This window comes from Schistocerca serialis, chromosome 2 (assembly GCF_023864345.2).
Source record: "Schistocerca serialis cubense isolate TAMUIC-IGC-003099 chromosome 2, iqSchSeri2.2, whole genome shotgun sequence".
NCBI classification, from domain to species: domain Eukaryota; kingdom Metazoa; phylum Arthropoda; class Insecta; order Orthoptera; family Acrididae; genus Schistocerca; species Schistocerca serialis.
Window position 1 is genome coordinate 411,737,587 of NC_064639.1, and position 16,271 is coordinate 411,753,857.

General features: G+C 36.4%; 1 protein-coding gene across 1 annotated transcript in view; it reads left to right on the forward strand.

The window, feature by feature from the left end:
- LOC126457247 (enhancer of mRNA-decapping protein 4) overlaps window positions 1–15,862 on the forward strand; it is a 164,908-nt gene extending 149,046 nt beyond the window's left edge. The window contains exons 19-21 of the mRNA XM_050093399.1: window positions 1,894–2,110; window positions 9,966–10,129; window positions 15,133–15,862. Coding sequence (XP_049949356.1) covers window positions 1,894–2,110; window positions 9,966–10,129; window positions 15,133–15,316 — 565 coding nt within the window. The 3' untranslated portion in view covers window positions 15,317–15,862. The remainder of the gene's footprint in view (window positions 1–1,893; window positions 2,111–9,965; window positions 10,130–15,132) is intronic.
- Window positions 15,863–16,271: the final 409 nt, after the last annotated feature.

Here is a 16,271-nt window from a genome sequence, read left to right on the forward strand (position 1 = left end):
CACCTGTCTTTCAACAACATCTTTGCCTCTGTACTTACGCCTCGACTGACATCTCTGCCCTTCTAAGCTTTCCGCTCCCGGGATTGGAATGACTCCTTACCCTCTCTCTTAAAACCCACATCCTTTCGTCTTTCCCTCTCCTTCCCTCTTTCCTGATGAAGCAACCATTGGTTGCGAAAGCTAGAATTTTGTGTATATGTATGTGTTTGTTTGTGTTTCTATTGACCTGCCAGCGCTTTCGTATGGTAAGTCACATCTTCGTTTTTAAATATATTTTTCCTGTGTGGAATGTTTCCCTCTATTATATTATATATTTTTAGATGGACATGAATGTGTATTTTAAATGAAATCGTGGTTCCCCAGAGTTCTGGCTGCTGGCAGCTGTAATTTTGTCACAAGCAATGAGAACTTAATGCTTCAAGATATCCTTTGTCTCACCAAAAGATGACCTACTTTCTATCTGCACAGTGGTACCCACGAAGTGATTTGTATAGATGTTTGCATTATCCTGTTTATCATCAGTTTCATTATTAAGACTAAGGACAATATCCTAGGCCCTGATGTAAATACACCAGTCTTGCTCCTTCTTATGTTCCTCATAAATTTGATTTTCTTGCCTAAATTACAATTTTTGATAAGCAAGTATATATTTTCCTGGATTTTCAGTTACTTTATTTATAATTTGATACTAGTTTGTTATAGAATCCTACCTTTGTTTGTAGGAACCAATTGAATTTTTGATTGATATGTAATGCCTTCCTCCTCCTACATAGTATTTTTATCTCAAACAATGGAAACCTCAGATTGGAATATCAACAATGTAGGAAAAGACAGATTGCTGCTTACTATAAAGAAGACACACGAAGTTGCAGACAGGCACAATTAAGACATTCACATATAGGCATTCTGGCCAGAGATGCTGGAGTTAGCAGTCGTGCATGTGTGCGAGGTGTGCTTGCTTTTTGTGTGTGTGTATATGTGTATGTGTGTGTGTGTGTGTGTGTGTGTGTGTGTGTGTCTGAAAACTATATGTGAGTGTCTTTTAATTGTGCAGACCTGTCTGCAACTTGATATGTCTTCTTTACGGTAAGTAGCAATCTCTCTTTTCCTACACTTTTAATATTTTTATCGCTACAGTAATCTATGATGTTTGAAGTGCACTCTACATAGTTTGTGGCTAAACATTTTTATAAACTGATGCAGTTTTCATTACCAGTTGTTTAATTTAGAGTTTATAACAGTTCTAAACAGACTAGCTCTATCTACAGTAAGGCCCTGTTGTGAGCCTTTGAACTGGAATTATTTATTATCTAATTGTTCACCAGCAGTGTTACATTGTGTTCTGACGCACAATGTGGGTGGTAGCACACGTTTTTCTCCTCACACATTTTAAAATGACTGTAATAATCATCACACACACACACACACACACACACACACACACACAAGGAATAAATATATTTTATCTTAACTGGCATTTGTACTTTTAATTGTAAATTTTATTCTGTAGTACTTTCTGTGTCAACCTCAAAATTGTATAAATCATAGTCAGACACAACATATAGTGTATTTGTATGGAGTCCTTTGTCTGTGAGATCGACAGTTACCCAGTAGTCTTGGAAGGTCCTAATTACTTCAGTTAAACTGGTAAGTCTGCACAGTACATGTAACTCAGTTGCTCACTGCCTAGCAGCTGATCAGTGAGCCAGAACATCATCTCCAATTTAAAACTGATTATTTATGTGTATGAAAATGTTAGCTGTAAAATGAAGTGCCAGTATACACATTTCTGGTTCAATTTAAGCAATATATTTTGGCTCGGATTACACATTTCCCTTAGCAATAATAAACCAATTATGATCAATGCATCTTTGTTAATTAAATCTCTCTCAGTTTCCAGGATAACCTGACAAAGGCTGTTAGCATAGTTGTGAAAGAAAACATAACAAAAGAATTTCATGCCCAGCAGTCTGTTATTGAGGACAGAGTATTAAATGCTGTTCGTTCAAGAGCTGTTACTCCTGCTCCACACTTACTAGATAGTCAGGTGCAGAAGGCTCAGCTGATGCAATTAATTGCTCAAGGACAAATAAATCCTGCCTTCCAACAGGTATCTATCACAAACATTTTAACAGTTGTATCAAGCTAAATTAGAATGTGATCACAAAAGAACTTCATGTGTGTTATCTGTTTTGTAAGTCTTGAAATGCAGAGGATAGTTTGAAGTTGCCAAAAACTAAACTAAACATAAGAAAAAGTAGTGTTACATTGAATCAGCGACAGGCATAGAAAAGTAAAAAATAATAAGTACTATGGTCCTTCTGACATTAAAAACTTTTATATTATTGATTTACACATCAAGTTCCATAGGACCAAATGGAGGAGCAAATCTCCCAAGGTCATGGAATATGACAGTATATGAAATTACAACATAAAAGTAATTCGCGAACTTACACCAATTATTGTCTGAACTGCCCATTTCTGAGCCAATTAGAATGGGAAGAGTTACCCCAAAATATAATGCCATATGATATAAGCGAATTAAAATCAGCAAAGTAGACTAATTATCATGTCAAATGATGACTTTCTTCAGATACCATTTGGATAGTAAAAATGGCAGCATTAAGTCTTTGAACAAGATCCTGAATGTGGGCTTTCCACGACAGTTTACTATCTATCTGAACACCTAGAAATTTGAACAGTTCAGTTTCAGTAATCAAATGCAATTTCTGTGAAATTTAGATGTTGGGTTTTATTAAATTATGTGTTAGAAATTTAAAAACTGAGTCTTACTGTGATTTAGTGTTAGTATATTTTCTACAAGTGATGAAGTTATGTCGTGAACTGCACTGTTTGAGACTGAGCCAATATTGCACACAACATCTTTTACTGTCAAGCTAGTGTCATCAGCAAACAAAAATATTTTAGAGTTGCCTGTAATACTAGAGTACATATAAACAAGGGACAGGAGTGGCCTTAACACTAATCTCTGGGGCACCCGTCACTTCACCATACCCCACTCAGACTCCACATCACAGCCATTCTCAATCCTGCGAATAATCACCTTTTGCTGTCTGTTTTTTAAAGTAAGAGGCGAACCAATTGTGAGCTACTCCCTGTATTCCGCAATGGTCCAACTCCTGCAGCAATATTTTGTGATCAACACAATCAAACACTTAAGTTAAATCAAAAAATATGCCTAGCATTCGAAACCTTTTGTTTAACCCAGCCAGTACATAATAGAGAAAAGAGAATATAGCATTTTCAGTTGTTAAATGGCTTCTAAAGCCAAACTGTATATTTGATAGCAAATTATGTGATATGAAATTATCAATTATCCTTACATACACAGCCTTTACAATAACTTTACCAAACACTGATGGCATAGAAATAGTTCTTAAACTGTCTAAATTATCCCTATCTCCCTTTTTATAAAGCGGCTTTACTACTGAGTGCTTTAATCGTTCAGGAAACTGTCCATTCCTAAAGGAAAAACTACAAATATGGTTAAGTACAGGGCTAACATGTGCAGCACAATACTTTAATATTTTGCTAGGTGCTCCATCATATCCATGATTTATTTATTGACTCAATCTCCTCCTTGTACTGAGTACCCCTTTCAGTCAACAGATTACATAAATTGCAGTCCTGCCTAAATTAGCTTTTATTTAGTACAAGAGGTACAACAGAAAAAAAAAAATCGCAAAGAAAAGAAGCAGAAAAATAAAACAAATAAAGATGAAAGCAAACTATAGTAATTTTCAGGTAATGAACACAGCAAGATCAGAGATGTAAAAGATACAAAATGCTTCAAATTTTGATGTACTTGACTTCTGCTTAGATGCATCCTTTTCTCACTGGGACCCAGTCCTACTCTAATACCTGCCCAGCCGAGTTCGTTTTTACATTTTGGGTATCAATGGTCATATGAGACATTTCTTATAATATACTACCACAGTAAATTTTACCGTCTAGTAAGGTCATCCGAAGACCAGTATCAGTTGCAAAGTGATTCAGAAAAGATTACTGTATGGTGTGGCAGGTGGCAGTTGACACTAAATAACGAAAAGTGTGAGGTGATCCACATGAGTTCCAAAAGAAATCCGTTGGAATTCGATTACTCGATAAATAGTACAATTCTCAAGGCTGTCAATTCAACTAAGTACCTGAGTGTTAAAATTACAAACAACTTCAGTTGGAAAGACCACATAGATAATATTGTGGGGAAGGCGAGCCAAAGGTTGCGTTTCATTGGCAGGACATATTCATATTCTTGAGTGGGAAAAAAAACCTTGTTTCACAAAGCTCCTAGCAACCAGCGCACGTTGGTCTATCGATTACTCATAATTTTGAAACCCATCCCTGTTGGTTTTTGAACACACTCTGTAAATTGATTTCTGAATGAATCAAGAGTTAATTTTTGAATGCGTGCATAGTGTACGTGATGTCTGTCAGGGGAATCCCCGTCGCAACTAGAAATAAACTTTCCTGCAGGCAAAAGGGGACGGGGTTATACGAGCTGATCAGAGTAAAGCTGAATCGCTGTATGATTATGTGGTTGACTGTATTTGCAAATGATCAGCCTTGTTATCCATTGTTTCATACTACCAGAATGGAAATAAATGACTGACAGGAATAACGGGCAAGATAGATTACTTATTATCTTCTCAGTGTATCCAAGAAAATGAAATTTTGTCAGAAAAGTTTTGGGCAGACCGCTACGCTAGTAAGGGCCAGTTGTACAGTCCCCGTCTAGCAGCCGCTTAACTTCTATTCTGGAAGTAGCACGGAAAGCGGTTTGTACGAACATAACAACACCTAACCGGAGAATAATCAGGGATAACTAAACTGGTGATTCTGGCAGAGTTAGTGAAGTTAGGCGGCGAATAAATTGTGACAAAGGCAGGAATAGTTCCAGAATTAGTCATGACAAGATTGTTTGTTAGAATGAGGAAGAAGAAGAAACGGGGACATCACACCAATTAGGGAAGAACGTGACGATTCCAAATTTATATAAAAATCTTGTACTACTACTTTTCGATCTCATGCTCGAGAAACTGGAGCGTATGAATGAAATGTGAAACTATTTCCTAACATTAAGCTATTTGCTTGTAGTAGGCCTAATAGGCATTGTATGTTGCTCTTGGTAAATTATATTCTGTTGTGTTATAAAAATGACCATATGCGCCAAAACAGTCTCGTTTATTTTGTGTGTATTACAATTTCTGCAGTGTTAGAAAAGCCTATTTTGTTTTATCCAGCAGACAGTGACAAAATAGACGTAATCAGACTGAGAAACCACACCAGTCTTTGGTACTATTTGTATTAACACCTTACGCAGTATTAGACAATGATGTTTCGATTTTTCATGTAGCAAAACATTTGACGAACTTTGATGAGGTAACAGAGTCTTTCACAAAAAGGAAAGCACGCCATGTAAAGCTGTAGCAAGATTAGAGAGAAAACAATGCTAGGAGCTAAGGATTGAAAGAATGTGTACTGTCTTGCTTGTCCATTGTCTTTGCTGGTTTTATGTATCCTATATTTAACTTTGTCACCCAAAACAGAAAGGCAATAAAGAGTGCAAATTTTCTGAAGAGTTCTTGTTCTCCCGGTTACAAATAATCCCATCCAGTATTAATTGCAAGGTTTTTTTTTTAAAAAAAAAAAAAAAAGAGGGGAATGATGTCAAACTGGGCGACTGGGAGCAGGAGAGGCACCACAGGACATTTTAATTTCCCCTGTTCTGAATATAGTTTGATGGCATCCAGTACAAAATATACACGTTTCAATTCCACGGAGCGAAATACAATGACGTGCGATAGAAGAATGCTGTATGAAGAGGGGTGGCACTCCACTCTGGCACACTTAAGACCAAATAACATGTCTTACATTTCCTCGAACATATATGTTTTATGTATCAGACTCTTCACAAAGATGTGCGCTAAAAAATGAACACATTTAAATTTTTGACGTTGTATCTCAAACACTTGTGGGGGGAAGGGGGGGGGGGGCTACTATCTTAGTATTGCCCCAGTTCGGAAATATCGTAGATCTGAGGCTGATGCGTAGAGCAGTCTGAGTTTTATTGGGCAAGTGTGTAGTTTCCATGTGACCAGTGTTTACATTTGGTGATTCTGCTGTTTCCTCTTCATTTACTGCTCTCACGTCAAATGAAAACAAAATTGATTTCTGTGGCCAGGAGCTATCAAGTGAATTAAAATACGCTCACGTAATCACAGAAGGCTAATACACGTTATTAGTTTCAGATTTTATTTTATTTCCACTTTTCTGGCAGTCGTGCATTAATCGCCTTGAAGAACAATGAAGTTAGTTTTGTCGGTTTGCTACAGAAATTTGGCTTTTATTAACTTTTTACGCTGAGGCAGTCAATGTATTTGAAATGAAATGTTTGGTTTCTCACTATTGGCAAATTTCAACTGTTTGCTGCATTTCAGGTGCACATTTTCATCTTCTAGCACGTATGGCATTATGTCACAATAAAGAATCAAAAATGAATTAATACAGTACTGGTACTCAAAGAAAATTTACATCCCGAAACCCATACTGAAAAGCTTAATATCCGGTTGAGGCCTACTTCATTGGGAATCTAGATATACGAATGTGCTCTTTAAGTATGCACTTTAAATGTCCCATTTTAGTATGGCTCACGAAATTCCGATGCTCTTGGAGTATCCTCTGACGTCTCTTTTCTTTTATGGCGTAATGTAAGATCTTTTAATGTTTTACGCGTACGAACATACAGGCTTCCTGCGTCATAGCAGCTGCCAAAGCGCAGTGGCACCAGTTATCTGGCGCTCTCTGACGACTACTGAAATGAACCTATTTCTAACAGGTCGCGGGAAAATATTGTGAATGTTGGTTTGAAAAGCGTTACTTTCAAAGTAAATTTCCTTTTTCGCAAATTGTACTAGTGTGAGAATGTACAATGCATTTCTTGAATCACAGAGCGTTTGATGACGTGCCATTTAGAAGTATTTCCAGCCCAAAAGATCAGACATTCACGTCGTCGTTACGAGTAAATTGATGTAGTGCTACGGAAGCTCTCTCTCCTCTGCGGTAGCTAATTTATTTGTGGAAAACTCTGAGGACAAGTCACTGGACTCGTCTAAAATTTTTACTGGTACGTTTGTTTGATATACCTTTTAGTGTAACACGTGCAAAAAATATCAACATTATATGTGAAAGCTTTGCTTTTCTTGTAGCAACACTATGTATATTAATTTAAAACATTAACTTTTCCTGTTTGTGTATAAGCGCTACTTAACAATGATGTTGCTATTAGCTGACTACATCGCGTGTCCTGCGGTCTGAATATCTGCTGTCATGGGCTGGCTGGATCACGTGACATGAGCTATGAGTGGCTTACAAAAGCGCATCGCAATCTTGATTACATGGTTCGGAAAGTAACATGTGGCGTTCGGTGGAATTCGAATTTATACTTTCGTAATACGAAAATATACAGCGAAATCTTTCCAAAAAGGGTTTTCTTCCCTGAGTTACGTTTTCTAAAGTGCCTGGAAATTCGACGCTTTGTATAAAAACATAACCATTCAAAGGATTGATATTTTTTACAGTTCTGAGGGAAAATATACTGTCACATAATAACACGAAAAGTGTGTTTTCATCCGGGAGAAAGTGAATTTTTAACCGGGAAATCCGGGGAATTTTTTTTTCCTTGTCCACATATGCACCCTGTATGTGATTGAATGCCGGTGATTGTGTAATGAAAATTAACTTTTTGTCATAACCATATCAGTCACAAACTAAACATTAGTTTATGCTAAATGCATTTCATTTGCTATGCAGACATATTGCCACTGCCTCTATAGCATAATAGTTGCTGTCGCTACCTTTGGTACTGAAGAATCTGGGTTTGAGTGCCAATCCTCTCCTTAGATATTTTTCCTGAGGAGAGAGGTATGGAATGGGGTCAACTCAGCAGAGTAAGGCTGATCACATGTCCCATGGGACACTAGATCACTCCTTATACTACTTTGTAGGCAGCATTCAGTACAGGTCTAAGGCCTAGTTTGTGAGTGGTGTTTACGTAAACATGTTACCACCTGCGTTAAGCCTGACTATTAAGATGATTTTATAAAGTATATATTACACCACTGATTAATCTTACTCTGACATTTTTCTCTCAGTACTTGTGAAGTCTGTTGCCTATAGATGAAGGATGTATTGAAAAATTTGTGATGGCTGCATTTTGTAACTTCTCACTCTGTCATTGTTGTAACTGTGTGCTGTTGTTTAACTCCTTCAGTTGTCCCTTTGTTGTTAGTTTGGTTACAACACTAGTGACTGGGTTTTGGGAACGTTTCACTTTGACTAACGAGGGATGGCTATGATGTTTGGATCGTAGATTTACTTCAAACTATACACACTTTTAGTAGCCTATTAGGACAACATAACATGCAAGTAATAAGGCGTACTACTTAGGCACTTTCGGGAAATTTTACGCATTGAATATGTACCTATACATAGCAATTGTGAGTAGAAGATGGCAGTGGTCGAGTGGTTAGCATTTGAGTTCTGCAATCCGTGGATTGCTGGTTCGAGTCCTGCTTATCTTTTCCCCTCCTCCTCCTCCTTCCTTCCTTCCTTCCTTCCTTCTTCCCTCCCTTCCTACCACCCTCCAACAATGGTCATCTTATTCATATATATGACGTTAGAATGAAACACAGGTATTTGCTTGAACTTTTATTCAATTTCCAAAGGTATTTGGCTGTTTACTAATTTTAATTATTGTAACAAATATTCTGTTTACAATAATCAACAAGTAAATGACCAGATGCATAAAGTTTTCCTGAAAACTTATAGCTGTTGTGGTTTTCAAAATCTCTTATACCTACAATTGGGTAAGGTATCCCGAACGGCATTGCACCTGGACCTGCAGACAGAGACCCTCCCATTCTTCAACTTTCGTAGTGGTGACACCTTGCTAACATGGCAAGAACAAATAGTGTATGTGTGAATTTTTTAAACATCACTAAATTTACATTGTTACTTCAAAAATGGAGGTGACTCCTGGTTCTTCGACTACTGAGGATGGTGAAAGTCATGAAGATTCAGCATATAACTTAATGCGGTGGCAAATGTCAGTTAAAAGATGCATTTGTGCACTGTGATAGTCTTCTTCAAAAAGCAGACCTTATTGACAGAGACTTATCGCTGAAGATTTCTGCAGATGCAGTGGCGATTGGGAAAAACTTTTATCAGCCTATCGTCAAAATGTTAGGGCCAAAGATATTTATTACTAATGAGCACCTTATTCATTCCAACAAATTAGGTAAAAGTTTATTCCATGAAGCTAAAGATTTTTCTGATGATAAGGATAATGAGCAGACTGAAAAGAAGGCAAAAGTTGGACACATTCTGTTGGAGACAAAAATACTAGTAATGAGACTGGCAAAAGAACATGCCACGTGGTATCTGCAAAGTTTGTGCAAATAAATGTCCTTTATTATTATTATACCTTTCAAATGTTATGTGTGAAATAACATGTTGGGTTGGGGGGGGGGGGGGGGGGGAACAGAAGGTGTTACAGAAAAACGGAGCAGGCCCGGATCCAGCAATGCTCCGATTATGGGGCTTGAAGGATAACCACTGACAGCTTTTGCTCCGAGTCACAACACAGTGGTACATAGTCAATGTGTAAAGCTTTTCTTGCAAGTACATCTTACTACTTGCACATTATATTGTCCTAATGGATTACTTAAAGTGTACAAAGCCTGAAGTAAATCTGTCATCCGAATGTTGTCGCCTCCCCTTGTAAGACATACATTTTATGTATAGCTTAACTACTGAGAATGTATTTCAATTTATTGTGAGACACTTAACATAGTGTAATAATAAAAGTGAATTTTTGTTTACATACACAATTAAGTGGGAATTACCTTATAATTATTGTTATGTTTATGTGGTTCTTTTCTTTTCAGGCACTTTCGGCGTCTGATTTGAGTCTAGTAGTTTTTGTTTGTGAACGTGTCAATCCCCAACAAATCTTTAGTCAGACACCATGTCCTCTACAGCAACATGTTTTGTTGTCTCTTATACAGCAGCTTTCAGCTGATATGGAAAATGACACAGAGATCAAACATAAGTAAGTTTACAACTGTAATTAAATATTGTTCTTACTACTTTAGTCACTATTTCATATTCGAGTAGTGTTCATTAAATCAAATGTTGCAGTCTTTCAAAAAATGTCTTGGAGCAATGAGTAAGGATAACCACTCACTATATAGCGGAGGTGTTGAATGGAATATGCACCGAGGTGCCAAAAGTTGTGGGGTACCTCCTAATATTGTGTCGGACCTCATTTTACCTGGCATAGTGCAGCAGCTCAACATGGCATTGACTCAACAAGGCGTCGGAAGTCCCCTCCAGGAATATTGAGTCGTACTGCCTTTAGAAGCATCCTCAATTGCAAAAGCGTTGCTGTGCAGGATTTTCTGAAATACTTTAATCGTATTATCCAGTACAATATTTCTGCTTTCTTTATGCATACACAGAGCAACTGAGGTGGGGGTTGCTAAGGAAATGTAAGTTCTTTTGCCCTTCATGTTCCCTTCTTCTGTATATTCTAATGAACAGTGCTGCCCTTTGTGTTAGACCAGTTGTAATCAACCTGGTCCCCACCATCTGCTAGTGCGCTTTCCAGCTTTTGTGCTGGACCGTAGGCAGTTGGGGGTTGGAAGATATTTTTATAAGGTTTTCATAAAATTTTGACAAAGTATTTGGTAAATAATAATAATAATAATAATAGTAATAATAATAACAACCCGTGGAGGCCCGGAAAAAGAATAGGCCTCCGGTATGTTATGCCAGTCGTAAAAGGCGATGAAAAGAACAAACCACTAATAGGGCTAACCCCCCTTTTAGTGTGATTAATTGGTTCAGGACAGAACTAAAGCAGCCTCGGACAAGCGCCGTCATGGTCGGGGACGACGTTTGAACCCTATGCACACCCGCAATGGTAACGACACTGCTAGCCAATTGGAAAATGATTTACATCCAAATAAAGGTGTTTTGCAGGATGTGCTTCCTGCAACCACCCTAGAAGGAAAACGAAGACAGAGGATGAGATGGTCAGATGAAGTTAATCGACACCTCATGTTCTGTTATTACCAAGCAACAAACCTAGGAACCACAACTGTATACAGATCACAAATATACACAACATTTATTGTCAGATACTCAGAATTAAAATTTTTAACAGAACAACGACTAGCTGATCAGATCCGTGTAATAATAAAAAAAAAACACGATACCCCACTCAGAATTAGAAAACATCAAACAACAAGTACAACAAATACTGGAACAAAATAATGTGCAATCAGAAGAAGAAGAAGAAGAAGAAAATACAGTAATGGACTCAAGCATCCCAGAGCAAACAAACAAAGAACAACACGCATCAATTAAACAATCAGAGGAAAATGAAATCTTAAGACAGCCACCAGAACAAGCACAAATAGAACTCTAAGTAACACACATGTTAGATATAGAAGAAAAATTTCAGCTGACATGTATAGAATACAAAGACACAAATACAGACATTAGACCATTCTTGCATAGACTGCCAAATAACCCACAAGTCAAAACAACAATAAAAACTATCAACACAACTATGGAAGAGTTACAACTACTGGTTTATATAGGAGCACTCACTACACTAAATATACACACTAGGCAGAGATCAGAACCAACCAACACACAGAAGAAACCCACAAAACCAGCATGGCAACACAGGCTACAGATCAGAATAGAAAAACTGAGAAAAGACATCGGACAGCTAACACAATTTATAAAAAATGAAATGTCAGAAAAAAAACGAAAAAGGTTAGGTAAAATCTCACAACAAGAAGCAATAGAGCAATTAGATGAAAAGAATCAGAAATTACAAGCATTGGCCAAACAACTTAGAAGATACAAAAAAAGTGAAAATAGAAGGAAACAAAACCAAACATTCAACACAAACCAAAAGAAATTTTACCAGACAATAGATAACACACACATTAAAATAGACAATCCACCAAACATAGCAGACATGGAACACTTCTGGAGCAATATATGGTCAAACTCAGTACAACATAAGAGACATGCACGGTGGATACAAGCAGAAACAGACACATACAAGATGATACCACAAATGCCTGAAGTGATAATTTTGCAACATGAAGTCACCCGAGCAATTAATTCTACGCACAATTGGAAAGCCCCTGGAAAAGATAAAATAGCAAATTTCTAGCTAAAGAAGTTCACCTCAACACATTCACATCTAACTAAATTATTTAACAGTTACATTGCAGACCCATACACATTCCCTGATACACTTACACATGGAATAACTTATCTGAAACCTAAAGATTAAGTAGATACAGCAAACCCACCAAAATATCGCCCCATAACATGCCTACCAACAATATACAAAATATTAACTTCAGTCATTACACAGAAATTAGTGACACATACAACACAGAACAAAATTATAAATGAAGAACAAAAAGGCTGTTGCAAAGGAGCACGAAGATGTAAAGAGCAACTGATAATAGATGCAGAGGTGACATATCAAGCTGAAACTAAACAAAGGTCACTACACTACGCATACATTGATTACCAAAAAGCTTTTGATAGTGTACCCCACTCATGGTTACTACAAATATTGGAAATATACGAAGTAGACACTAAATTGATACAGTTCCTAAACATAGTAATGAAAAATTGGAAAACCACACTTAGTATCCAAACAAATTCAAATATCACATCACAGCCAATACAGATTAAGCGTGGAATATAGGAATATGCCAAGGAGACTCACTAAGTCCTTTCTGGTTCCGCCTTGCTCTGAACCCACTATCCAACATGCTAAATAATACAAATTATGGATACAATATTACTGGAACATACCCACACAAAATCACACATTTGCTATACCTGGATGATATAAAACTACTGGCAGCAACCAATCAACTACTCAACCAATTACTAAATATAACAGAAGTATTCTGCAATGATATAAATATGGCTTTTGGAACAGACAAATGTAAGAAAAGTAGCATAGTCAAGGGAAAACACACTAAACAGGAAGATTACATATTGGATAACCACAGCGACTGCATAGAAGCGATGGAAAAAAGACGCCTATAAATATCTAGGATACAGACAAAAAATAGGAATAGATAATACAAATATTAAAGAAGAACTAAAAGAAAAATATAGACGAAGACTAACAAAAATACTGAAAACAGAATTGACAGCAAGAAACAAGACAAAAGCTATAAATAATTATGCTATACCAATATTGACCTACTCATTTGGACTAGTGAAATGGAGTAACACAACCTAGAAGCACTCAATACACTTACACGATCACAATGCCACAAATATAGAATACATCACATACATTCAGCAACTGAAAGATTCACATTAAGCAGAAAGGAAGGAGGAAGGGGATTTATCGACATAAAAAACCTACATTATGGACAGGTAGACAATTTAAGAAAATTCTTTCTAGAACGAGCAGAAACTAGCAAAATACACAAAGCAATCACTCATATAAATACATCGGCTACACCACTGCAATTTCATAACCACTTCTACAACCCTTTAGATAACATAACATCAACAGATACGAAAAAAGTAAATTGGAAAAAGAAAACACTACATGGCAAGCACCCGTATCATCTAACACAGCCACACATCGATCAAGACGCATCCAACACATGGCTAAGAAAAGGCAATATATACAGTGAGATGGAAGGATTCATGATTGCAATACAGGATCAAACAATAAACACCAGATATTACAGCAAGCATATTATTAAAGATCCCAATACCACAACAGGTAAATGCAGACTTTGCAAACAACAAATAGAAACAGTAGATCACATCACAAGCAGATGTACAATACTAGCAAATACAGAATACCCCAGAAGACATGACAATGTAGCAAAAATAATACATCAACAGCTTGCCTTACAACATAAACTTATAAAACATCATGTTCCCACATACAAGTATGCACCACAAAATGTACTGGAGAATGATGAATACAAATTATACTGGAACAGAACCATTATAACAGATAAAACACCACCACATAACAAACCTGACATCATACTCACCAATAAAAAGAAGAAATTAACACAACTAATCGAAATATCCATACCCAATACAACAAATATACAAAAGAAAACAGGTGAAAAAATTGAAAAATGGATCCAACTGGCTGAGGAAGTCAAGGACATGTGGCATCAGGATAAAGTTGACATTATACCAATTATACTATCAACTACAGGAGTCATACCACACAATATCCACCAGTACATCAATGCAATACAGCTACATCCAAACTTACATATACAACTACAGAAATCTGTAATTATTGATACATGTTCAATCACCCGAAAGTTCCTAAATGCAATATAACATATACCGTACAGTTAAAAGGAAGTCACGCTTGATCAAGGTCCGCGTCACTTTCCATTTTTGACCAGACATAACGTCTGAGAAAAGAAAGAAATAATAATAATAATAATAATTATTATTATTATTATCATCTTTCCTTTCTCAGACATTATTATTATTATTATTATTATTATTATTATTATTATTTGCCTTAACTTGCTGCAACTCTGCTTTATAAGTTTTATAAAGTAAAGTTACAGCCCTACTTTATGTATCACCGTTACTGTGGAACTGATGGGCAGTTACTAGCAAAACATCCTAACAGAGATACAAAAGGGAAGTAGTTAAAGCAAGTTGACTACCCCTGTGTTTGACTGTAAATACATACTTGCATGCCAGCAACATCCTCATAGCCTCATAAAGAAATAATTATCAAACACACATCACTGACATGCCTTAAGTGGAAACATTGCACTTCATTCACACAGCTGCAGGTGGCAGGCCTCCCCAGTGAAGTCAGATAATATACAGCTCATATATTGTGCTTTGCACCAGGGTTCAACTGAAATGCTGAGCTAATGATGCTTTAAGTGTTTCACGCTATGAGACTTGAAATTATTTTATGAACTGACATAAGATATCTTTGTTAGTAACCAATATTAAGGTTAACAGACTTAAAAAGGATTACTGTATTTTCAGGTACTTGGAAGAAGCTGTCATGAACTTGGAGACAAATAATGCCTTAACCAGAGAACACTTGCCAACAGTGATTACTGCCCTTCAGCGACAGCTTTCAGCGTATATTACGAAGAACCCAAACAACAAAATTACTCGCAGTATGAAAATGCTCCTTATGGCAACGAGGGCTTTACTGAATCAGTGACATAAAATATCAACCAGAACTTGAAATTTTTATATTTTTTATCAATTAAATGTCTGTAAAAGTATTACACTGTAATTTGATAGGCTGTGGGCATGACTGATATTCATGTGTAGTCATCGTGTGTGTGTGTGTGTGTGTGTGTGTGTGTGTGTGTGTGTGTGTGTGTGTGAAGGTCGCAGTATGATTCCTGGTGTATATTTATTTGTAAATACGATTCTTGTGAGAGACTTTGACAACGACAAAGTGCTGTTGTAGTATATTATTACATATTGAATTCAGATCTGTTAAGACTGACTTGCATACCTTTTATGTAAATTGATGCAAATGTATTTTTAGTAGTGTTTACAGATCAGAGCAATAACTTTCAGTAACTAAAAAGTTAAAGTTGTTGTTTTTATTATTTTAGGTATGTTTATGCCTATAATAATTAATACTATGATATGCCCTCAATGCTGCAGCTGGTCACAGTAAAAAAAAAAATAGATGTTTTATAAGAATTGTAAAGTTATTTTTAAATATACATTATTAAAAAAATGTGAAAAATCACCTTTTATTCTTCAATAGTTACCAGAGTAAATATTTTAGATGCCAACAGTGCCCATTTAAAATAGTACAACAGACATTCTTCAAAGAGCCATTGCTGGAACAGTCATTAGTTCACTGTCAGTTTAATTGCCCCATGAAACTGTAATAAATAAGACTTAACCGTTTCTTGCAAGTATCTGAAATCAAATTCAAAACCCATGCATGTCGCAAGAAATGGAATCCCTCGCAGAATAAGAATTAAGCATATGAGTGTTTAACCCCTAAACTTAGTGATTTCTTTTGTTCAAATTATGTTCCACAAAATAATTTTTTATTAACAAAAGAATCCTATAATGAATGACATTATATACAGACATATAAAGATGGCTTTTAAAGTTCAAAATAATGAATTACAAATGGCTCTCCCAAG